Here is a 24997-nt window from a genome sequence, read left to right as displayed (position 1 = left end):
TTTGTGTAATTATTGATATTTAGTGTTGGAACGAATAAAGTTAACAAAAAAAAAATAAACTATATAATAATTATTGTAATGTGAGCAATTCCGTTGAACACAATGTAGTATGAATCCATGTTGAAATAATTGGGATGCACACAAAATTATCTATTATTTTTTTCTTGTAAGCGCTTTCAATGATTATTTTTTCACAATTTTTTAATTCGTTCCCTTGTTGTTTATTTGAAAAGCTATTTTTTTTTTGTTTGGATGTAGTAGATAATTCATTATATATTTATTTAGTTAATATACAATTAATAGCCTCTCTGGCTGCGTATGAAATGTGATTTGTTCCAATTTGATCGGTTCTAAAGAATGCAATAGCGTTGGCTTGAATATATATATAAATATATAATTAAATATGTTTTATAGCACACAAATCGTCGCTTTGTGATTCAAATATGTTTTTAATTCATTTTTTTGTAGTAGCCGGTAGTATAACTAAGAGATAGCTTTTTTAAAATGATCATTTTTTTTTCTTTACGGATATTATGTGCCTTCAGCGGATGTGTTGAGACATTGAGCTTTCATTGTTCAAGTTTTGGAGCGAAGATGTAAGGAATATATGTCATATTTATGTTTGATAAGACACAGTGATATGTAGATGGCCCTTGCATTTTTAATTATTAAATTACTAGCTTTTACCCGCGACTCCGTTCGCGCGGAATAAAAAAATAGAAAACTTGGTAAAAATTATCCTATGTCCGTTTCCTGGTTCTAAGCTACCTGCCCACAAATTTTCAGTCAAATCGTTTCAGCCGTTCTTGAGTTATAAATAGTGTAACTAACACGACTTTCTTTTATATATATAGATAGATTGTTCTAGTTATAATGAAAATATTAAACGCTGAGTTCTTTTCATTTGATTTAAGAAAATATTCATTCAAATCGGGTATAAATTTTGAAATCTTTTTTGGACTGTATGCTATTTATATAAATTGTTTGCTAATTTTATACAAATTAAAATATTGAATAAATAAAACTACCAACATGGTAAATATAATATTTTATTCACTGACTCGCTTTAAATTTCATTGAAAGAAAATAATAAATGTAAGGGCTTATCTATATATTGTTATCGTTAAAGAAGGCGTCGCTGCGGTCGTTTTTTAAAGTTTGATAATAATTTGTTGACAGAAGTAAGATGGCGCGACTTTGCCGCGCGTTTTTAATCTGTCGCGCCGCCTTGTCTATGGAAATAAGGGCTTGCTTGTCTACGGAAATAAGGGCAATTGTACACTGGGCGTTCACCAGCTAGTTTAGTGCCGTCTTAATATGTATTGAATACTCAGGCGAGCCTACGCACGCAAATAACTTGGTCTCATTCACACTAACCCACTCGGGCACGGAGACAGTGTTCGTTGTATAAGAAATATGTTATTATGGTCTTCATATGCATGGTTATTTTTTTAGTGCCTATCTGTAATTACTTTATTAAAGACAAAGATAATAAAATATTATGTAAATTTCTTTGTGTTTTATTTTTTTTTACCTTTTACAGTAGATTATTTATTAGATTTTAATTTTAAAATAGATCTGCGATTTCTCTGGCTTTGCTGGATGTCCATGGGCGTCGGATCAAATAAATTAAGGCGGTCCGTTACTCGTTTGCGAGAGAAAAATACCTTCAAAAAGACGGGGATTTTTTTTTATATCAAGGTGGCAAGCGGCCACACGAATTCGCCGAAATGGCGAAGCGACCGCTGCCCATAGACATTCGCAATTGCAGATGCGCTGCCTACCCTCAATCGACAAAGGAGGAGACGCACAAAAAGAGAATATTTAACCTTCCTATGCCTCCATCAAATCCACTTCCCCTTTCCATCCTTTTCTTATAAGAAGAGGGGTGGGAAGGGAAAGTGGACTAAAATTAGGCCTCCGGCACCACACTCATCAGGCGAAACGCGGAATTACTTCCACTTCACGCCTGTCTTCTGTGTGGTCGTGGTACTTCACCTTGCTGGCGTCTACCACTGTCACGTCTACATCTGTCTAGGATTGATCACCTCTATCTAATTCACGGATGCAAATTGTAAAATAAACCACTCCAAGGCTATTTTCATCGTCATAAAATTGATACAACTTCGGTAAACTCGTTTGGTAATTTTGTCAGATTAACTTTCGATAGTCTGACGTGGCATTGCACAACAATTATTATTAATTTCAACTACTGCAATGACTTGACGAAATATGCGAAAAGGAAATAAAGTGGAATATTCTAGAGCAGAAGCTTTGGTTTGAATAATATTTCTAAGCTCTATTTTACTTGTAATATGCCAAAACTGTTTTTTCATTATCCATGAAGCAATTTAATTAAGTTTCTAAGTTCCCAAGTTAATTATTTCGGAGCACATTTAACTCTTGAATATGTACACTTTCAAATTGAAAGTACGATAAAAATCTAATTGCTGATAATATTAAATCTATAAAATATAAACGAACGACAAAATCATTTATTTAATTCCTTTGATTTTAACCTTAATATTCTATTTTCATAGCAAAATTATGCTTTAATAAACAAGCGTATAATGATACCTACATTTTACCCAGTTCATATTGTGTACAAATTTCAAGGTTATCTTGTGTTTCCACAATGTTCGTCAGCAGCCGGCCGGCGTAGTTTTAGGTTAGGTTACTTCGGGTCAGTAAACGCTGGTGGGCGTCTGCGGTGGTATCCTTCGCTGTAATCGTAAGTACTTTTATATTACTTGCATTTTAATAATTCTAGTATTAATATTTCATGTTATTTATTATTATTTTTTCGTTAAAATAGGTACATATCGACGGGGATGAAGTCGGTTCATTTTAATTCGTTCACAAAATAATAATGATTTTTTTTAATAATAAGTATTTATTAGATACTATAATTTTATGTTTTTCCGCAGTAACAAGGACGCATTATTGCAGATAAACATTAAATATGCCGCATCATGTTATTTTTCAATGTTTCCACGATGATGTAATAGTTGATAATGGCCAGTAGTATATTATACATAGGTCTTTTTACATAAAATATTCCAGTATTTGAATACGATCAGATTATCATACATTTTTTTCTCGTACACCCTTTACTGGTTACGGTGAACAGCTGCAGCTTCATTTCTTTAACTAGTAAATGCTCAATTTTATTAGCTCTTTGCTGGGTTTTTTATGGACCCTGGGATAAAACTTTGAACGACTTTGAGAACTGATGTAGATGCAACTTTGACTAAATTTGTATAGTGTAAAATAATATTAGTAATTTGAAGCTCAAATTCTCTAAAAAATTGAGAATTTAACAAAAATTTTAAGAAAAAAAATAACCGACTTCAATAAAAACATTTTTAAATAAAATGCACTAGAAAGTAAAAATAAATGTTTTCAATACATTCGAAAGTAAGAAAGTTCTCTTTTGTAATATGTCTAAATTGTACAAATCTTATTATTTTGGAGTTGGTCTTCTATGGATTTAAACTAATCTGAATAATACCATAGTTTTGTTTTGGGCAGTCGCAATGGCAATAGATCTGTATTACACGCCGGGGTCGGCGCCATGCCGCGCCGTGTTGCTGGTGTTGGCCGCTCTCAATATCGACTTCAACCACAACCTCGTCGACCTTAGAGCTGGAGAACAGTTGAGGCCGGAGTTCTTAAAGGTCAGTACCATCTGCTTCGTCTATTTTTGTAAACATTATTGTGATCAGTCAAACAATCAGGAAATAAATGTACCTCTTTCATCTTTCCTTCCACTAACACGAGAGACGATAAAGACAGGAATCATCCTTTGGTGTTAAAACATTTTCTACTACTGGCTAACTATTAATAAGTAAGGTACAGAACGAAGTATATATGGCGTTGGGATTATTTCATCCAGAAATAAATTTGAAAAAGTGGTATAAATTTAGGGTTCGATAAAACAAAAGAATGCAATGACATAGTTGCCGGAGGCCTAATTTTATTTCGCTTTCCTTTCCGACCCTTTTCTTATAAGGAAAGGATGGAAAGAGGCAGTGGATTTGACGGAGAGCAGGAAGTATAGGAAGGGGAAATATTTTCTTTCTGTGCACCCCCTTCTTCGATTAAAGGTAGGCAACTCATCTGCAATTGCTGATGTCTATGGGCAGTGGTCGCTTTGGCGAATCGGATGGACGTGTGCTCGTTTGCGACGCTATGATATAAAAAAAACCTATGTCTTCTTTTTCCAGTTAAATCCCCAACACACTGTCCCAACGATTGCAGACGATGGTTTTTCACTGTGGGAGTCGCGCGCCATCGGGCGGTACCTGGTGAATCAATATGGCGGCGACAGCGAGCTATATCCTAAAGACCCAAAAGCCAGAGCTGTAGTAGATCAGAGATTGGACTTCGATTTGGGGTCACTGTACCCTAAATTCGCTCAGTACTTCGTAAGTTAAGCAAGTTAAAATTTGATTTTTGAAGACAAGAAATTTAGAATAATTTAGACCGCCAAATTTCATATTTTTAACATGGCAATAATCAAAATTATTATAATATTGCCAGTATCCTCAAGTCTTCGGTGGTCAGCCCGCCAACGAGGAGCATCTGAAACAGCTGAAGGGTAGTCTGGACTTCCTCAACACCTTCCTGGAAGGCAGCAAGTACGCAGCAGGAGAGGAACTGACCTTGGCGGACCTCAGTCTGGTGGCCACCGTGTCTACCATCGACACGGCCGGGATCAGCATCGCGGATTATCCTAATGTCGTACGGTAAGATATCCTTATCATGTGTGAAATTATAAATTAAAAATAAATTGTCTATGCGCTATTCCAGACTATAATCTGTACAGTAGTTGTCATATATTTAGGCGGGTTCGTTACTTTGCGCTGCGCAGAACACAATTTTAGGTGTTTTAGGTGTGCGCACTGCTATATTTGGCTAGATTTTTAGGTCACTTTGAAGAATTAATCAATAACTTAGACAAAATTAACTATATAAAGCTAAATTTTCCTGACATCACAGTGCATTTAATGAAACTTTTTTATATCATAAGGTGGCAAACAAGCTAACGGTCACCTGTATTCGCCGAAATACCGAATTGGCCGCTGCCCATAGACCTCTACAATTGCAGATCCGTTGCCTACCTTTAATCGACAGAGGAAAAGCACAGAAATAGAATAATTTCCCTTCTTATACGTCCACTCCTCCATAAAATCTTTTCCTTACCATACTTTCCTTATAATAAAAGGATGGAAAGGGAAAGATATTTAAAATAAACCCTCTGTAACGGACATTTATCAGACTGTACGCGGCATTACTTCCACTTGACGCATGTCTTCTGTATGGTCGTGGTATTTCACTGAGCGAGGTCCATTCGTGCAACAGATGTTGTCGCTGGCGTCTACCATTATTACTACGACATTTAAATATGTTATATGAAAGCGTCGGTGGAACAGGGGTTAAGCACTTGACTTGCAATCTGCTGGTCCTGGATTCGAATCCCGCCATGTACCAATGTGTTTTTTATTTTCGATTTACATATGTACATTTATCCGATGTTCTTACGATGAAGGAAAAGATCGTGATGCTGCACATATCTGAGAAGAAATTCAAAGATGTGTGTGAAGTCAACTCGCACTGGGTTGTGGTTGACTATGGCCTAGTCACCCCTAACTTAGGGTAGGCTCCGAGCTCCTCACTGGGGATGTATAGTGAGCTGATGATGATTTAAATATGTTAATAATAATAATTTATTTGTTACAGATGGTACGAACTTGTAAAGAAAACTGCACCTAACTACGAAGAAGCTAACGGCAAAGGTCTTAAGATGTTCAAAGCTATGATAGACAACCTCAAGCCTAAAACTGAACTTTAATTTTGTTTTTCAATCTTTTATATCGTTTTTATTGCATATAGATACTCTAAGTTATCAATAAAATATATTTTTTTACTTATGTGTTTCTTTTATATATAAACCTCGATAATTTTTCGACAAAACTTTTTTACTGAAAGGCACAGGTACAAATCTGGTTAAATGATTTGAACCTTATTTTATTCTTAAATATCTAGCAATTTTTAGTAGTACGTTTAACTAATAGTTTCCTTACATGATAATTTTACTAATATAAACTAGCTTTTACCCGCGACTCCGTCCGCGCGGAATAAAAAAAATGCACACAAAATAAAATAGTTCCTATGTCCGTCTCCTAGTTCTAAGCTACCTCCCCATCAATTTTCAGCTAAATCAGTTTGACCGATCTTGAGTTATAAATAGTGTAACTAACACGACTTTCTTTTATATATATAGATAGACTAGCTTTTACCCGCGACTCCGTCCGCGCGGAATAAAAAATAGAAAACGGGGTAAAAATTGTCCTATGTCCTTTTCCTGGTTCTAAGCTACCTGCCCACCAATTTTCAGTCAAATCGATTCAGCCGTTCTTGAGTTATAAATAGTGTAACTAACACGACTTTCTTTTATATATATAGATAGATATAAGATAAGATGCGAATGTTTGGATGGATAGATGGATGTTTGTTTGAAGGTATCTCCAGAATGGCTGCAAGGATCTCGTTGAAATTTGGCATAGATGTAGAACATAGTCTGGAAGAACACATAGGTTACTAATTTTTTTTAATCCCGCGCAGACGAAGTCGCAGGCAACAGCTAGTTCAAAATAAATTCAGACATGTATATTGATCTTTATATCTATAAACTAGTCATGGAATAATTTTTCCCTTTACATGAAATTTAATATCTTAGTACTATATTAAAATTAAAACGCTTGATGTTTTGTTATTTCTTTTTTTTAAATATTATAAACCCTTTCTTCCAAACTTTCGATACTGTAATAAAATATTATGACTAAAGTTGATTGTAATATTTTTAAAATGCATGTTTAACCGCAAAATTATATTCCAGTGTACGTTTGAATTTGTAAAAAGCGTCGGTGACTCAGGGGTTAAGCATTTGATTTGTAATTTGCAAGTCCTGAGTTCAAATCCCGATATCTACTTATGTATTTTACTGCGAAGAAATTCAAAGATGTGTGTGAAGTCAACCCGCACTGGGCCAGCGTGGTTGACTATGGCCTAGTCACTCCTAACTTAGGGTATAGTGAGCTGATGAGGTACGTTTGAGAACGTTGGTAAAAAACATTGAATTACGTCATTAAAAACAGTTTTATTGACTAAACAAATGTATCAAAAATAGTAGTTATCTAAGTTTGTAAACCGCACAGTCATGCTTTTAGACAGATTACATTATGTACATAAAAATTACAAGGCCGCGTATGCGTTAATATATAGAAGTGGACTCAGTCTGTGCTTGTTTAGTACTAAGGAAGCATCAGTTCTGAGAACACAGTTAAAATTTAACAATATTTCTTTATTATTTTGTAAGTATAAAAACGCCGCTAGTGATATTTCTAATCTTATCTGAATAATCTCTCATAATCCGCTAAGTACGGCGTATTTTTTTTGATTATAACAAATAATACTTCTACTTCAATTTTTAGGTCAGACACTATTTTTATTGGTAGCATTAACCGTTATTTTAACCATTACTTTTTTTTCCTATAAAATAACAACCAAATTATTTATTATTTCAGCGTAATTACAATCAATAACTAACAATGCCGATAGACTTTTACTCCTCAAAAGCATCGGCCCCGTGCCGCTTCGTGGAGCTAGTGGCAGCAGCACTCAAGGTCCCATTGAACCTCAAACAAGTTAATCTAATGGCCGGCGAGCATATGCGTCCGGAATACATCAAGGTGTGTCACAAAATCTAAATTCTAGTCCAGTGATCCCTAAATTTGTTCAGGTGGATGCCGAAGGTCAACGAAGGACGAGGCAGTGGTGAACGATGACGGAAAATAGGTAGAGAGTTCACAAATCAAAGAATAAATTGTAGCAGGGCGTCTAACGAAACAAGAAAATAGAAAGGGTCCGCGAGAAAAATGAGTTTGAGAGCACTGTTCTAGATTGTATTTATTCTCAAATATAGGAATTAACCAATATAAAACCTAACCTAAATTAAACCTAAATGAAACAATATATTTTTTTAGATTAATCCTCAACATAATGTACCAACAATCGTAGACGATGGCTTCATCCTATGGGAGTCTCGCGCCATCGGACGGTACCTGGTCAACAAATATGGCGGCGACAGCTCCCTGTATCCTAAAGACCCTAAAGCCAGGGCCGTAGTGGATCAAAGACTAGACTTTGATATAGGAACATTATATGCCAGATTTTCTCAGTACTTTGTAAGTATTATACATTTTAATTAATGAACAACTGCCTGGCTATTTTTATCTGAATAGATAGATAGATGGCCAAAAGTTCAAACAACAATATTCCTTGCAATCATTTATATCCTCACTCACCTCATAATATCGATCATCAATCCGTTTTTAAAATAATTACATTAATTGCCGACACTTATCACCTTAGAGTGCCTTTTAGTTGATGTTATAATTTTCGACGACTACTCAACGAATGAACCCGTCTCCATGGTTGTTTTCCACATTTTCACTCTACAGACCAATCCAACGGAACCGGACGTTCGTTCAGTTGTCGTATTAAAATAGTAAAACATTTAGTAACGATTCATCAATACACTCTAAAATCATAAAACAGATTAAGATTAATTTACGGATGATTAAAACAATTATGTATTCTAAACTCGATTTGCAAAAATAAATAAATTATTTAGCTTAAGGAAGCCAATCAATTGCACAACTAGTCTTGAGTCAATGCAAATACCATTACTGCATGGATTACGTCGTAAATGACATATAATTATAACATAGGCACGGAGGACCCTAACAATAGTTTTATGATGTCATTTGATTTTTTCGAATTTCATAGAGATTCAGTGAGTCAGACTTATTTCGATTTTAGAATCATCTAGCGGTTGCCCGCCAAATTGACCGCGCGGAATTTAAAAAAAAAAACAGCATGAAGTACTTACTATGTGGTTTTTTTGATATCATATTGTTTTTATATTTGTGTCAAACAATAAGGTAGATCGAACCGTTGCAGAATTATTCAGTAAATATTTTAATCAAAGGTACAGGAACCATTTCCGGGAACTTAGGTAAACTTGTGTGTTCTTCCAGACTGTGTTCTATATCTATACCAAATTTAATCGAGATCCATGCAGTCTTTCTGGAGCTACCTTCCAACAAACATCCATACATTTAAAAATTCCCATTTATAATATTAGTACGATTTCAGAAATCTGTTTAAATTCGATGGTTCAAATTCTCTTAGTGCACAATTCTCATTCCAAATCTATAATAAGCTAAAGAATTAACGTGACTATAAGATTTAATTTTTTTCGATAGTACCCACAAATCCTGGAGGGTCAGCCAGCTAACGAGGGGTTGCTGAAGAAACTGCACGATGCCCTGGCTTTTCTAAATACGTTCCTGGAGAAGAACAAGTATGCAGCGGGGGAGGAACTGACTCTGGCTGACCTCAGTCTTGTCGCCAACGTGTCAACAATCGATGCAGCCGGGATTAGTATTGCAGAGTACCCTAATATTCTTCGGTAAGGCATATAGAAATCGGCTATAACTAGTAATTCAAGTGAACAATGGTGGATAAAGGGTTTACAAGTTTAAGAAGGAATGTATTAGCTAGGGTTTTATTAGAACCATTAAAACGTTGAAAGTTCTTTGAGAATAATGTTGAGTATTGGTGTGTAGCCAGCACCGATTTAAACGGAGATGAATAGCAGCAAAGGGAGGCGTGGAAGCTATAATAGAATGGATAAGAGATAGAGCTGGTTCCTATCCTAGTTACATGATATATTGAAAATTATGTAAAATATGATGTTAGATATACTATTATAAATAAATATATAATATAGTTTTAAGAGCTTCGATGGCTCAGGGGGGCATTTGACTTGAAATCTCCAGATCCTGGGTTTGAGTCCCGCCATGTATCAATGTGTTTTTCGAATTTTGATTTACATATGTACATTTATCCTAAGTTCTTATGGTGAACAAAACCATCGTGATGCAACCTGCACATATCTGCGAAGTAATTCAAAGATATGTGTGAAGTCAACCAACCCGCACTGGGCCAGCGTGGTTGAATATGGTTTAGTCTCCCATAACTTAGGGTAAGCTCCCAGCCCCTCAGTGGGGGACATATAGTGAGCTGATGATGATGAATAAAGTTCAAGTGTTTGTAATTTCAGATGGTTGGATCTTGTTAAAAAAACGGCTCCAGATTATGAGGAAGCTAATGGAAAGGGGGCACAAGAATACAAAGAAATTATTCAAAAGATGCGATCAAAGAAGTAAAATATAAATGCAATTTAAAATAAGAGACATCGCTTTGAAAAATTTAATAAAATATTTTCATGATATAAAGTTTTTTTTTTAAAGATTTCCTAATTTTTAATCTTTTTTATTTATACCTTTACGAGCAACTTGACCTTTACGACCTTGTGAAAATCCGAATAAATTGGATGAAGTGGCGAAGTGGTTGTCGGTATGATCCAAGAATGCAACTTAAGCTTAAGGGACAGATCTACAATCAATCATAATCGTCGTATTGTACGGATCTGAATGTTCGGCCACTGTAGCTGAGATGCGTATGCTAAGATGGATGTGTGGTGTGACAAGAAAATATAAAGTTAAGAATATGTATTTTAGAGGAAGTTGGAAAGTAGCGCCGGTGATCGAGAAATTGAGGAGCAGATGGTTAGCGTGGTTTGGACATGTTATACGGTGGGATGATGACCACATAAAAAAGAAGTAGTGAGATTGAATGCGGATGGCTATAAAGGTACAGAAAGACCAAAGAAAGTATGAATGGATTGTGTGAAAGAGGATATGCGTAAGAAGGGGGTAAAATCAGATATGACGGCTGATAGAGATGTATGGAGAAGTACCTATACATACTGTGCCGACCCTCAATAGGGATAAGGGCAGGTTGATGATGATGATCTTTATGACCAAATTTTCGCGATTTAACATTATTCGTATAATAATTTGATACTTGTAATGTAGTCATGTACACATCTCCCTAAAACTATGTAATTCATTAAATATTTGTATTGATGCAGTATTGATGTAGTATTGATGTAGTATTGATGCAGTATTGATGTAGTATTGATGTAGTATTGATGTAGTATTGATGTAGTATTGATGCAGTATTGATGTAGTATTGATGTAGTATTGATGCAGTATTGATGTAGTATTGATGTAGTATTGATGCAGTATTGATGTAGTATTGATGTAGTATTGATGTAGTATTGATGTAGTATTGATGTAGTATTGATGTAGTATATGAATTAATTAGGTAATAATTTCAACAGTTATTTTAAACATATTCTTGTATTTTTATTTACTTTAGCAACGTTAATTTTAAAATACTGTTTTTACAGTAGTAGGTATTGATTTTGATTCATTTATTATATTAAACTATTATAAAAATGTTCTTTCATTAATGAAACGATCGATTTTATTTGAATTTCTTTATTAAAGAACAAGGAGAAAGTGGCACATAGCACAAAATATTTGTATTTCAAATAGAAATTTATTTATTGTGGCTTTGACATGGTCTCTAAAAATTCTTTAATATCATTTGTAGTCTCCGTTATTGTCTCTTCAAACTTTGGCAGAGATGACTTCACGAGTGCTAACCATCTGCAAACAAACACAAAATATGTATAAAAATTAAAACATTACTTATATTAAACTAATTACGAAAGATTGAATGAAAGTTGTTTTTACAACTTCTTCTTTCTTGCTGAAATTTAGATTTTAGCGTTTAGGTTTTCCGCGCTGGCACTCACGGTGTACGGGGAGCGACCCCCGGGTGGCGGATGGGGGAGTGGTCGTCAGTACAGCTTAGCTACGCTAGTCGGCTAAGACTGATAGGCTCTCTGATCGAAGTAGAGTGTGGTCCTCTAGCCATACGGGGGTTGTGTGGCGGGCTGACAACTCGCGAACGTAAAATATTACGAAAATGAAACGAGAGAAAAGTAAACGATCTGTGTAACTCGTTGGACGGCCCAGATATCGCTGACGAGACGTAGTGGAGCTGGCCCTGCGTGAGCTAAAAGCGATTAACTGGCAGGAGACAGCACAGGACAGGTGGCGTTGGTAATCTCTCGTGTCAGAGGCCAAGACCCAATTTGGGTCGCTGCGCCAGCGAAGTAAGTAAACGTATAGGTTAATTAGTTTTTTTAAATTCCACGCCGACGAAGTTAATTTTACGCGACAGCTAATTTTAAATGCAACGTACCTGACAACATTAGTATACTTCTTTATGTTGATTTCAAAGGCCTCCATTAGTGCGACGGTGACGCCGAGACTGAAGTCGGCCAACGTGGCTTCCGCTCCCACAACAAACTTGTTCTCTTTCAAATACATGTTGAGGACACTCAGGGCATCATCCATTTTCTTCAATTGATCCTCGGTTAAAGGCTTCTTCAAAATTTTTGAGTACTGAAAACAAAGCGTACTTGAGATTGTTCTATTTAGGAGATTGCAGTTACCTAAATGAATCTTAAATGAGATGCCACACTTGAGGCGTCTCGTATTGTGTGTAATTTTATTGTACAGAGCATCGTGTCAATATTAAAATAACTGAAAATTCAAGTTTGGTGCTATAAAAATAATTTTATTAGAGTTACCGTCCCGCGTCTCGTTTTGACACACAGTATGGTCTGGTTGGCATTCCGACCTCTATTAACTCAGTAGAGCCGCACAATCGTCCGTGTGGCATCTCCTTATCTCGGAATTTAGCTTTTTTATAATTTTTTCCAATATTCTATACGTTTATCATTAATAGCTTTATACTTACGTATATATCAATGAGTTTAGGATAAAGGGTCCCTATATCGAAGTCCAGCCTCTGGTCTACAAGAGCTCGGGTCTTGACGTCCTGGGGGTAATATTTGTTGTTGCCGTACTTTGCTGCCAGATATTTGACAATAGCACGAGACTCGGAGAGAGCAAAGCCATCGTCTACGATTGCAGGAGCTGTGTGCTGCGGGTTTATCTGGAATGTACGTCACATAACTCAATATAGAAGTGATGTAATACACTCATCAGACAAAACAAAATACTGCTACATCACGCCTTCTGTTTCGTCGAGGTTCACCGGTTATGCGATCCACTTTTGTAGTAGTAGCCCATGCTCTACCTCAGTCAAAAAGGATTGTTCTTGGTTTCATTTCCTTATAATTTTCTATCATATTAACAACGTTCAAAAGTAGTTAGGTTTAAAGTTGGATAAACAATTATCATAATCATCATCAGCTCACTATACACCCCCACCGAGGGGCTCGGAGCTTACACTAAGTTAGGGGTGACTAGGCCATAGTCAACCACGCTAGCCAAATGCAGGTCGGTTGACTTCACATATATCATTGAATTTAATAAAGGATAAACAATTATAGTCCTATTCAAATTAGATTTTGTGTCGCCTTCTTCAGTACATTTCTATTTCTATATCGAAATTGACTTTTCCTTTATAAATACCTTTAAGAATTCCTCTTTTAGATGTTCATTGTTCATTTCATCGACAAGGCGCTGCTTGACTATGGCTTCAATGCCCAGCGCGGTAACTGTCAGGGTGACCACGGCGCAGGGCGGTGAGCCGTCCATACAGTAGTAGTCGATTGTCATTTTGCTGTTGTCTTAAGAACAATTAAGTTAAGTTAAATAAAAATTAATGTATAACCATTAATATTTAAGGTGGCTTTATCTATGACGCATTGTGTGCGTTGGCACCGATTTTACACACGCGCTCAACATCATAAGTTTACATTTTAAAGCATTGCAATGCTAAGAAACTCTAATAGTCTGCAGCGTCAAAAGGCCTGCTAAATCCTGACATGATAAACAAAGAGGATAAAAGTATTTTTATACTTATAAAGATGATTTTTAAAACTTACCAAGTTATAAAAAAACACTTGTAAATATAAGTAAATATGATTGTTCTCTGTGAACGATATCTATTGAACAGGCAAATATGGCGACTGGGCAAGAAAAATGTATCAGTGCTAATGCTATCAATTTTGATACCGATCGTGATACAGCACATTTTGATGTTCAGTTGCTATCACAATATTCAAGATAACATTCCATGGTGAGTGTTATACAAAATTAAATCTTTATGTCACGTATGTTTGTATGTAAGTGGGTACTATATAACAAGATTCAAACTGTATTAGATGCTAACGCATGTCGACATAGTCGAGTTCGTAAAGAATAACATACAACAACTTTTAATTTAATATATTATATTATATTAATAAATTATTATGAGGAGCTCATGAGGAGCTCAATTTATTAAATCGACCAGGGGCGTGGGACGCCAAGGAGGGGTGAAGGTGGACCGATGATTGAGTGCGCACCGGGGGAATTTTGGATGCTGAAAGCGGAGGACCGTATACTGTGGAAGTCCAATACCAATGATGATGGTGGTTAAAAATCATGAACAGGATTTTCAAAATATCATTCATGACGATGATGAGGTCCCGATAAAAAAGTGGAAGGGACTGAGGAATGAGGAAGAAAGTGACTACGTTCGCGACACTTTTTAGTAGCATATATGTTCTTGCAGGCTATATTGTTTCTATGCCAAATTTCAGCGAGATCTATGCAGCCATTCTGTAGACACGTTCTATCAAACATCCACCCATCCATCTAAACTATCGCATTTATAATATTAGTACGAAGTTACTCAGTAATAATGTAGTTTTCTAATGGCAAAAGACCTTTGAAACCGATCGAGTAGTTTTTGTGTTTATACGTTACATATAACAATTCTAATTCCTCTGCTTTATTAATATAGATAAAGACGAAAATATACGACGAAAGTAACAGCAAGTATGAGATTAATATAAAAAAAAATTAACCGTTTTTAATCATTTATTAAAATAAATAAAACCATATATTTTTCTCGGTTATAGCGGACCAGACAATGGCTCACGCCTATAGAGGTTTCTCGCTTAACCAGCTTCGACTGTATATGTTAGTATTATGTATCACGTATTAGTAGTTCTCATAGCAATTCGTTTTCATTTTATACATATCTAAATTTAACCTTTTGAATATAACCAGTGGACCCAAGAATAGAAACCAAATGTGACTGCAATAATTTCAATTTTCGTCTCTTCACAGTATATGCTTATCTAATTATTTAAGATTTCACATTTTGAAGTTGTTCCTGCTCTGCACGTTGGAAAACTGTGGCCTCTAAGTAGAAATCTACAACCTCGTTATGTTCTTTGCCATATTTCTGCATAACCTCTTCGAACTTTGGCGCGGTGCGTTTCACAAGTTCGAACCACCTGAAAATTGGTTGAAGGTTATAATTTAAATGGACTGGCAGGAGATTATTATAACTAGAAGAGGATGTTGTGGGAAGAGTTGAAAAAGATTTGAAAATGAAAATCTTTATTACTGCACACTAAGTTTACAATATTCAATATTGCCTTAGTACCTAAAACCGACGTACTTGCATGCGAAGATGTATGTATGAATGTAGAAGAAGTGATAGAGGTGTGTCTGGACCGCACCAAATGAAGGTCCGTGGTCCCTGCCACGGGGTTATGGGCGTCAGTTGTTATTTACGTAATAAGAATAGAAATGCTCGTTCATTTACCTGACTATGTTAGGATATTGCTGGACGCTGACGTTTGAGATCCTCATGATCTCTATGGTTACGGCCAGGTTCAAGTCCGCCAACGTCATATTAGATCCTACCGCAAATTTATTGCCCTCAAGGAAGCTATTGAGGAAACCGAGCGCTTCTTGCACCAACTTAAACCTGACCTCGTTCAAAGGAGATCCGTCAATCAATTGCCAGTACTGGAAAAATATTATTTATGTAATTTAGTGAAAAGTCACGAGTCCTATATCTACTTAAGCGGCCGCGATTGTTAGGCCCATCGTACACAAGGGAACGTAAATCATAGAAACGTATATTGCATCTATGCGTCATCACGCGCTTCGTCTGTACAAATAACGTTGAGTCGACGAAGCGAGTTGTCTATTAGGTCATCACAGGCATAGCGACATGTCAACTGTATAGATTTACTTCGCCATCTTGAAATTTGAACATTTGAACTTGACCAACAAGCTGGGAGCGACTAGCTTTCACGATGATAGATAGAAACGACGACGACGCGTGCCTGTGTACGAACTTCTATGACATTACGTAAAGTGCTTAGCGTCTAAAATCACCAGGTTTCGAAAATACCAGCTTAATGGAAGATCGGCCTTACAAGTATGATGCTATATGTGAATAATTAGCCTAACTGCTTGACCGATTTCAAGGAGATTTTATTCGATTCGTATTTTCTCCGGTATGACGTAGGGCATAGCTTGTTACTTACGTAATATTCATAGAATCTGGCATACAGTGTGCCGAGGTCAAAGTCAAGTCTCTGGTCGATGATGGCGCGGGTTTTGATGTCTGCGGGGTACAGTGTCTTATGCTCTTCCTTTCCATACTTTGCTACGAGGTACTTGCAGATGGCACGCGACTCCCACAGCGTGAAACCATCGTCTATGATAACCGGAACGGTGTGTTGAGGGTTAATCTGAAAACATTACATCATCAGGTATTTAGTAACATCTGATTGCTCGAAATTTGCTCATTTCATATAATTTTAAACCATAAGATTTGTGTAAAGCGAAAGAAGAGATGGCACTATCAATCACCTTTTGGCGTTATTCTAATAACTAAATTCGTCCACTTAACGTTGTTATCTGAGACCATCATCCCATTCATTATCTTGAACAAAACAGAGATAACAATATGTTTTAAACTAGAATTTTGGTCTCGTGAATCCACGTTTAGAAATGTATATTGTACAAAAAGCTGTTACAATAAGAGCTATAACTTAGCGGGTATGAGAAGAATTTGAACATAAAAAGTAATTTCAAGAAAACGGTAGGATATAAACGTCTTACGTTTATATCCTACCGTTTCTACCGTGTGTTATACCTTGATGAAATCCTCCTGGAGTGTTTCGTTTTTCGTTAACTCCTTGCAATGGTACCTGAACCTGTGGGCTATGCCGAGCGCAGCGCCTGTGAGCTCCAAAAAGGCGCACGGTGGCGACCCCGGAGTATGATAGAAGTCAATAATGCTCATTCTTTGAGATGCTTCCTTTAATCTGACTAAATTCAAACAAACAATACATGCAATTATTAATTCTAATATATTTAAGGGAAAGTCATAAATGATAAAGAAATAAATAATTGATTCCAGATTAAAATATTCATTTCAGAGTAAATAAAACAGTAGTAAGTAATAATAGTAGTAGATTTACGGAAATCAACTATTAAACAACTACAACAACAACTATTAAATCTTATTTTAAAGAAATGATCGGGTTACTTACTTAAGATGTTTCTTGCACAGCGATGCTGTAGTTCTGATCAGATTGCGCCTTGCATACCTTACCTCTTGTATTTATGCATGCATTTTAATTACATGTACATTTTATGTATTTACTCATTTGTATTCCACGCAAAGATCAAAACACGCAGTGTCAGAGAATGTAACATTGTTTGTTATGTTTTTGTTTAATCAACTGCCATACTCAGCGTCATACATTAGTACTTATTTAGTAATACTTTGTACCAAGAAATACAATGATTTTCATGGCCGATGGTTTAAATATACACATCAGTTACTACGCAGGCGAGCATGAAAAATTTTACCAATTTCATCCCCTAGAGGTCTTAAACGGAGAGTGAGGGTTTTTATGGAAAAATATTATTTCTTTAGTAGACTTACAGTGAGTTTCTGAGAATCTCCGTTTTAAACATATTTTTATCTCTGTTTTGTCAAAGATAATGACTGGGATTAGATATGTTGTGTACAGAGATTTTGGTCTCAGAAACTAACGGTAATTTAATAATTGAAATGAACACTTTTCGTCACAAATTCACGAATGTATATCCTGAGATTTTTATTAATGTGAAACATCTATAGGATCACTTGTAAACCGAATCGTTGGGTTGGCGACGCTTGCCGCTTATATATATTTTATGTGTTTAGTTTAATAATATTGAATATTTAATATTACTATTATTATTATTATTATTCCACATATTTATTTCTTGTTTAATTTTATATATTTTTCTTAATAAAATCTTAAACAATATTAAAAAAAATATAAAAAATCTGGATACGTCGGCAGCGGAGCCTTGGGCCCAAGCTACCGGCGGTTAGGCCTCCAGAGACAGAAACCTCCTCACAATGCGTGCCGTGCTATTGGCATTGCCATTGCCATTGCCATTGCCATTGCCATTGCCATTGCCATTGCCATTGCCATTGCCATTGCCATTGCCATTGCCATTGCCATTGCCATTGCCATTGCCATTGCCATTGCCATTGCCATTGCCATTGCCATTGCCATTGCCATTGTCATTATTATTATTATTTATTAAATTATAATATTTTATATTTTATGCATATTACTTGTACACACACGATGTTTCACATCTGCCAGGCGTCCCATGACGGCTCACAAGTTTTTTTTCTATTGTATATCAGTTATTTTTTGTTTAATTTGTTTTAATTTAAAATCAATAATACAAAGTAATTTAATTGTCCTTCGAACAAGGAAGTTAATTTCTCAATGATCCTCGCTAATTAATAACAGATTAATATACAAAGTTGCTTTTCGTGACCTCTGTGCAACTTCTAAGTTCTACTGATTTGATAGTGTTACGGACGCACAAAGTCACGTGAAAGCCCTATTCAACGCTAGATGGCGTTAGAGGTACTACTATGGAACTTTATAGAAGCATCTCGAAAACCGGGTATATGCGTCATATTTCCGGAATTGTCCAAACCGGTCGATCACGTTCGCGCGAGTCGGGAACGTTCCAGAAAGGAACTTTCTTATCACTTTTATTATTTGGTTTTATTTGGTACCCTAAGAGAGGGGGACAGGGGAAGAGGGGAGTGAGAAGCAGTGAAGCAGAGAGAATGTTAGTATTTGTTCTCGTGTATATGCATAGATTTTATATTGGGGGCACAGGTGGGCACAGTTAATCGAAAAGTTAACTTCGTTAATCGTTAATTCGTTAATTAAAAAATTAACTTCGTTAATCGTTAAAGCGTTAAATTCTCGAAAATTTAACGCAAGTTAAAGTTAATCGTTAACAGTTAACCATACCAAAATTATACATACTAATTTCACTTATGTGGCGACACTTTTTTAAAATAGTAATTGTACTATACTTTTATAGAATGTACACATTAGTATTAGAGACAAGTATGAATACATTATAGTATATTTCATTACGAGTGCGGAAAGCCTGTCATTGTAAATAATTCCGAAGGTGAGGGTTGACAGTTGGAACAAGTTGTAATGACGGTTCTGCACGTGTACTAAACAACTATTTTTAATACAGTTGCGAAAAAATGAAGCAATTTAATAAAAACAATAAACTTAACTAACTAAAATGTTTGGAAAATGGCGCCAACTGTAAAAGATTAAAAACAGAGATTTTTTTGTTTTCTTCACCCATTCTGGGTAGGCAAAGGGAACTATGCCCAAACAGCCAAGTCTTCAGTAGATTATTTTTATTGATATGAAATAAAATGAAACCTACCCTAATTCATCGAATTAAATCATTAAATCTGATATTGTAACAAATTAGGAGCTTCTTTTTAGAAATATTTGCATGAATCATAAAAACTTCAAAGATTTTTTTTTGTAAAAACATCGTGGTTGGTTTTTCTTTTTAACAGACATTATTTTGAGAGTTGGGAAAGAGAACGCACGAGTTTGGAAAAGCTAAAGAAAAAGCATGAGTAAAAAATATTTTAATACAGTTGTTCAAAAAATGGCGTATTGCAGTGACGAAGAGCGTTTGGAATGTGGGCTATTACATACTCGTGCTTTTATATACTCGTAATGAAATATACTATTTCGAACCTTCTTTTGATTTTGCCCTGTAGGTCACGTCTTTCCCGGACGCTCTGATGCATCACACTTGCACGCGAACTTCACATATATCAATTATCAACTCGTTCGTTCACCATTCGAGTCGCCGACAGTCGCCTGACATAGCTGAACTTACGAGCGTGGCGTGGCGCGTAATTTAAACAAAATGACAGCATGTCTCCAAGTTTCTAATTTAACGATTAACGGACTTTTATTAACGGAAGTTGAGTTTAACGGAAGTTAACAAAAGCGTTAAAACTTTTTGAAGTTAACTTAAAAGTTAATCCGTTAAGCAAAATGTTAACTTCGTTAATTAACGATTAACGGATTAACGAGTTAATGCCCAGCTCTGATTGAGTGGTTTTTCTTTGTAAGATGTAAGTCGTTTTAGTTGACAAAATTATATTTAGAATATTTTGTACTCATAAGTTTTTGAGATAGCCCTATTTTAGAAAGGGGAATGTGTCTCGTTACAGTGAGTATTTAATGAACAAATAGTGGGTAGATTAATATAACATGTTTAAAACATCTTTACCAATAAATCAGTCCACCCGTTGACCCCGCCTTTTATTGACGTTCCTTACACATATGTCAGTCTCAATTTTTTAAATAGACCAGGGGCGTGTGACGCCAAGGAGGGGTGAAGGTGGACCGATGATTTAGTGCGCACCGGGGGAATTTCGGATGCTGAAGGCGGAGGACCGTATACTGTGGAAGTCATTAGGAATTACCTATATCCAGCAAAGAGCAGACCAATGCCAATGATGATGGTGGTTAAAAATCATGGGCAGAATTCCCAAAATATTATTAATGACGATGATGAGGTCCCTATTTATAATATTTTACTTAGTATGTAGTCAGAAAAAATATAGGAGTCGATAAAAAAGTGGAAGGGACTGAGCTCGATACTTTTTAGTAGCATATGTGTTCTTCCATGTTCTACTTCTATGACAAATTTCAGCGAGATCCATGCAGCCATTCTAGAGACAAGTTCTAACAAACATCCATCCATCCATCTAAACTATCGCATTTATAATATACGAGTACGAAGTACGAAGTTACTCAGTAATAATGTAGTTTTCTAATGAAAGATCTTTGAAACCGATCGAGTAATTTTAGAGTTTATTCATCTTTATCTATCTATTATATATATAAAAGAAAGTCGTGTTAGTTACACTATTTATAACTCAAGAACGGCTGAATTGATTTGACTGAAAATTGGTGGGCAGGTAGCTTAGAACCAGGAAACGGACATAGGATAATTTTTACCCCGTTTTCTATTTTTTTATTCCGCGCGGACGGAGTCGCGGGTAAAAGCTAGTTACATAGAGAAATTCGAATTCCTTTTCTTTATTAGTATAGATAAAGACGGAAATATACGAGTGAGATTAATATCGAAAACATTTTTACAGTATTTAAACATTTATTAAAATAAATAAAACCATAACCTTTATAACCTTAGGTATTTGCTCTTGGTCAACTCTTTCACATATGTAGGTCACGTACATAAAATATCTACAACATGTCTCAAACATTTCAATTAAAAGTTGCTTAAAGGTAGGTTTATCAACAAAGCAATCCGTTTTCCTTTTATACATAACTAGATTTGACCTTTTGAATATAACCAGTGGAACCGGCAGATGATAGAAACCAAATGTGACTGCAGTTGTTTTAATTTTCGTTTCACAAAATATGTTGGTAAATCATCTTCATCTGACATTAGTTTAATTACGATTTCCCATTTTGAAGTTGTTCCTGCTCTGCACGTTGGAAAACTGTGGCCTCTAAGAAGAAATCTACAACCTCGTTATGTTCTTTGCCATATTTCTGCATAACCTCTTCGAACTTTGGTGCGGTGCGTTTCACAAGTTCAAACCACCTGAAAATCGGTTGAAGGTTATGATTTATGGATTTTTGATGATTGGGGGATGATTCTTTATTTTAGGATGTTTTGGGAAGAGTTGAAAAAAGTATGAAAATGAAAATCTTTATTTCCACACTAAGATTACAATATTCAATATTGCCTTAGTACCTAAAACCGACGTACTTGTATGCGAAGATGTATGAATGTAGAAGAAGCGATAGAGGTGTGTCAGGACCGCACCAAATGGAGGTCCGTTGTCTCTACCACGGGGTTATGGGCGTCAGTTGTTATTTACGTAATAAGAATAGAAATGCTCGTTCATTTACCTGACTATGTTAGGATATTGCTGGACGCTGACGTTGGAGATCCTCAAGATCTCTATGGTAACGGCCAGGTTCAAGTCCGCCAACGTCATATTAGATCCTACCGCAAACTTGTTGCCCTCAAGGAAGCTATTGAGGAAACCGAGCGCTTCTTGCACCAACTTTAACCTGACCTCGTTCAAAGGAGATCCGTCAATCAATTGCCAGTACTGGAAAAATATTATTTATGTAATTGAGTGAAAAGTCACGAGTCCTATATCTACTTAAGCGGCCGCGATTGTAAGGCCCATCGTACACAAGGGAACGTAAGATAGAAATGACTACGACGCGTGCTTGTGTACGAGCCTCTATGACATTACGAAAAGTGCTTAGCGACAAAAATCACCAGGTTTCAAAAATAGCAGCTTTATGGAAGATCGGTCTTACAAGTATGATGCTATATGTGAATCATTAGCCTAACTGCTTGACCGATTTCAAGGAGATTTCATTCGATTCTTATTTTCTTCGGTATGACGTAGGGCATAGCTTGTTACTTACGTAATATTCATAGAATCTGGGATACAGTGTGCCGAGGTCAAAGTCAAGTCTCTGGTCGATGACGGCGCGGGTCTTGATGTCTTCAGGGTACAATTTCTTGTGCTCTTCCTTTCCGTACTTTGCTAATAGGTACTTGCAGATGGCACGCGACTCCCATAGCGTGAAGCCGTCGTCTATGATAACCGGAACGGTGTGTTGCGGGTTAATCTAAAAACAATTACATCATTAAGTATCAAGTAACAGCTGATTGCTCGAAATTTGCTCATTTCATATAATTTAAAACCGAGAAAAGAGATACCATTGTCAGACACCTCTTCGTGTCGTTCTAATAACTACATTCGTCCACTTGCCGTTGGTGTCGGAGACCAGAATCTCTGTATAAAAACATATCGTCATCCCTGTCATTATCTTTGATAAGAGAGAAATAACTGTATGTTTTAAACGGGAATTTTGGTCTCGGAAACCCACGATTAGAACTGAATATACAGCAAACTGTTACCAAAATGCTATAACTTAGCGGGTATATTTTGCTATGTCAAAAATTTGAACGTAAAATATAATTTCAACGAAACGGTAGGATATAAACGTCCTAGATTATGTGTTGTACCTTGATGAAGTCCTCCTGGAGTGTTTCGTTTCTCCTTAACTCCTTGCAATGGTACCTGAACCTGTGGGCGATGCCGAGCGCAGCGCCTGTCAGCTCTAAAAAGGCGCACGGTGGCGACCCCGGCATGTAATAGAAGTCAATAGTGCTCATTCTTTAAGATGCTTCCTCAAATCTGAATAATTTCAAACAAATGATATGAACATTTATTAATTCTATTTAAGAATTTAAGACAAAATCATAAATCATAAGGAAATGAATAATTGATTCCGGATTAATTTATTAATTTCGGAGTAAATAAAAAAAAAGAGTAAGTACATAGAATGAAAGAAATAAATATAACCATTGGATCTAACCCTTTAGAATCTTTTCCGAGATGTAACCAGGTTTATAAAAGAATAGTAGTAGATTTCCGGAAATCAACTATGTAATGTTATTAATACTTATTTCAAAAGATCAGATCAGGTTACTTACTCTAGATATTTCTTGCACAGCGATGCTGTAGTTCTGATCAGATTGCGCCTTGTGTGCTTTGCCTCTTGTATATATGCATACATTTTAATTACATGTACATTTTATGTATATTTATTTTTTATTTCTTCATTAATTTGTATTCCAGGCAAAGAGCAAAACACGTAGTGTCAGAGAATGTAACATTGCTTATGTTTGCGTTTTATCAACTGCCATACTCAGCGTCATACATTATTACTTTTAGTAAAACTGTTTTTATGGAAAAAGAGACCAAAATCTCCGTTTAAACATATTGTTATCTTTCTTTTGTCAAAGATAATGACTGGGATTAGATATTTTGTGTACAGAGATTTTGGTCTCAGAAACTAACGGTAACTTAATAATTGAAATGAACACTTTTCGTCATAAATTCACGAATGTATATCCTGAGATTTTTATTTTCTATTGTATATCAGTTATTTTTTATTTAATTTGTTTTAATTTATAATACAAATTAAGTTAATTGTCCTTCGAACGAGGAAGTTAACTTCTCAATGATCCTCGCTAATTAAATAACAGAGTAATATACAAAGTTGCTTTTCGCGACCTCTGTGCAACTTCTAAGTTCTTCTGATAAGATAGAAAAGAAATCAGTCGAAGCCGCGGAGGATCGCTAGTTGTTGGTAAAAAAGTACAGTAAAGTTAATAATCTGCTCATGGTCATATTGACAAAAATAAATTGTTTACGTATAATTCAGTTTCACTTACTCCACGATATCTGATTAATTAGTTAATTTGCATATTTATCAAGGTATTTATCTTACCGGTGCCCTTAAATGTGAAGTTTCACTGTGTACATGTATTAATCCGTCGTCCCTTTCATGTTTTTCAACAAAATAGAGACGAATATATATTATGTCAATACACGTGCTACGGCAGTGGAATTTCACGCTTACATTGACAAAGCAATTGCGCAATGACCAGCGATAGTATAAAAGCAAACGACAAACGACCGCAGCCCTTCCCCCTCCCCCCTAACCAGCTAGTTGTAGGTAGGTGTCACCGCTTACAATCTAATCGCGCTCGCAAGTTTCGTCGGGATTTTCGTAGACCTATACACGTTCTTGACTTTCAAGACAATGCAGTCGCTATCGCTCAGGCTAAGGTAAAACATCACAGACAGATTACACGGCGCTCGCTGTCGGTTGCGGCAATCATTCCCGCGATTCGGCCTCATAGCAAGCAGGCTTTCTCCGGTTAATGGTAAAAGCGTTGCTGGAGTTTCTTCC

At 36.0% G+C, this 24997-nt stretch overlaps 2 protein-coding genes across 2 annotated transcripts; one reads left to right on the top strand and one right to left on the bottom strand.

Moving 5' to 3' along the window:
* Positions 1-2619: 2619 nt before the first annotated feature.
* On the top strand, positions 2620-10325 carry LOC106711696. The gene is made up of 9 exons (XM_045679455.1): positions 2620-2731; positions 3532-3677; positions 4227-4427; positions 4543-4748; positions 5743-5851; positions 7614-7754; positions 8049-8249; positions 9333-9538; positions 10193-10325. Exons 2-9 carry the CDS (start codon positions 3537-3539, stop codon positions 10296-10298), a joined length of 1311 nt encoding a protein of 436 aa, XP_045535411.1. The 5' UTR covers positions 2620-2731; positions 3532-3536; the 3' UTR covers positions 10299-10325.
* A 1193-nt stretch (positions 10326-11518) lies between these two features.
* LOC106711735 lies at positions 11519-23805 on the bottom strand. The gene is made up of 10 exons (XM_045679454.1): positions 23733-23805; positions 23262-23433; positions 16355-16561; positions 15622-15827; positions 15169-15307; positions 14037-14070; positions 13491-13648; positions 12811-13008; positions 12250-12452; positions 11519-11648 (listed from the first exon to the last, which is right to left on the bottom strand). Exons 2-10 carry the CDS (start codon positions 23409-23411, stop codon positions 11543-11545), a joined length of 1401 nt encoding a protein of 466 aa, XP_045535410.1. The 5' UTR covers positions 23412-23433; positions 23733-23805; the 3' UTR covers positions 11519-11542.
* Between the last annotated feature and the right edge of the window lie 1192 nt (positions 23806-24997).

This window comes from Papilio machaon, chromosome 9 (genome assembly GCF_912999745.1).
Source record: "Papilio machaon chromosome 9, ilPapMach1.1, whole genome shotgun sequence".
Classification (NCBI taxonomy): domain Eukaryota; kingdom Metazoa; phylum Arthropoda; class Insecta; order Lepidoptera; family Papilionidae; genus Papilio; species Papilio machaon.
Note: the sequence above shows the minus strand (reverse complement) of the source record. Positions and strands in the feature narration are given on the sequence as shown.

Excerpts from the sequence above, each read along its gene's own strand:
- LOC106711696 (XM_045679455.1), top strand. The coding sequence starts at position 3,537 with ATGGCAATAGATCTGTATTACACGCCGGGGTCGGCGCCATGCCGCGCC. Across the intron at positions 5,852-7,613 it reads TCAAGCCTAAAACTGAACTT|ATGCCGATAGACTTTTACTC; the intron begins TAATTTTGTTTT and ends CAATAACTAACA. Across the intron at positions 8,250-9,332 it reads CCAGATTTTCTCAGTACTTT|TACCCACAAATCCTGGAGGG; the intron begins GTAAGTATTATA and ends TTTTTTCGATAG.
- LOC106711735 (XM_045679454.1), bottom strand. The coding sequence starts at position 23,411 with ATGAGCACTATTGACTTCTATTACATGCCGGGGTCGCCACCGTGCGCC. Across the intron at positions 13,649-14,036 it reads AATGTGCTGTATCACGATCG|ACAACAGCAAAATGACAATC; the intron begins GTATCAAAATTG and ends ATTGTTCTTAAG. Across the intron at positions 13,009-13,490 it reads TAAAAGAGGAATTCTTAAAG|ATAAACCCGCAGCACACAGC; the intron begins GTATTTATAAAG and ends CGTACATTCCAG.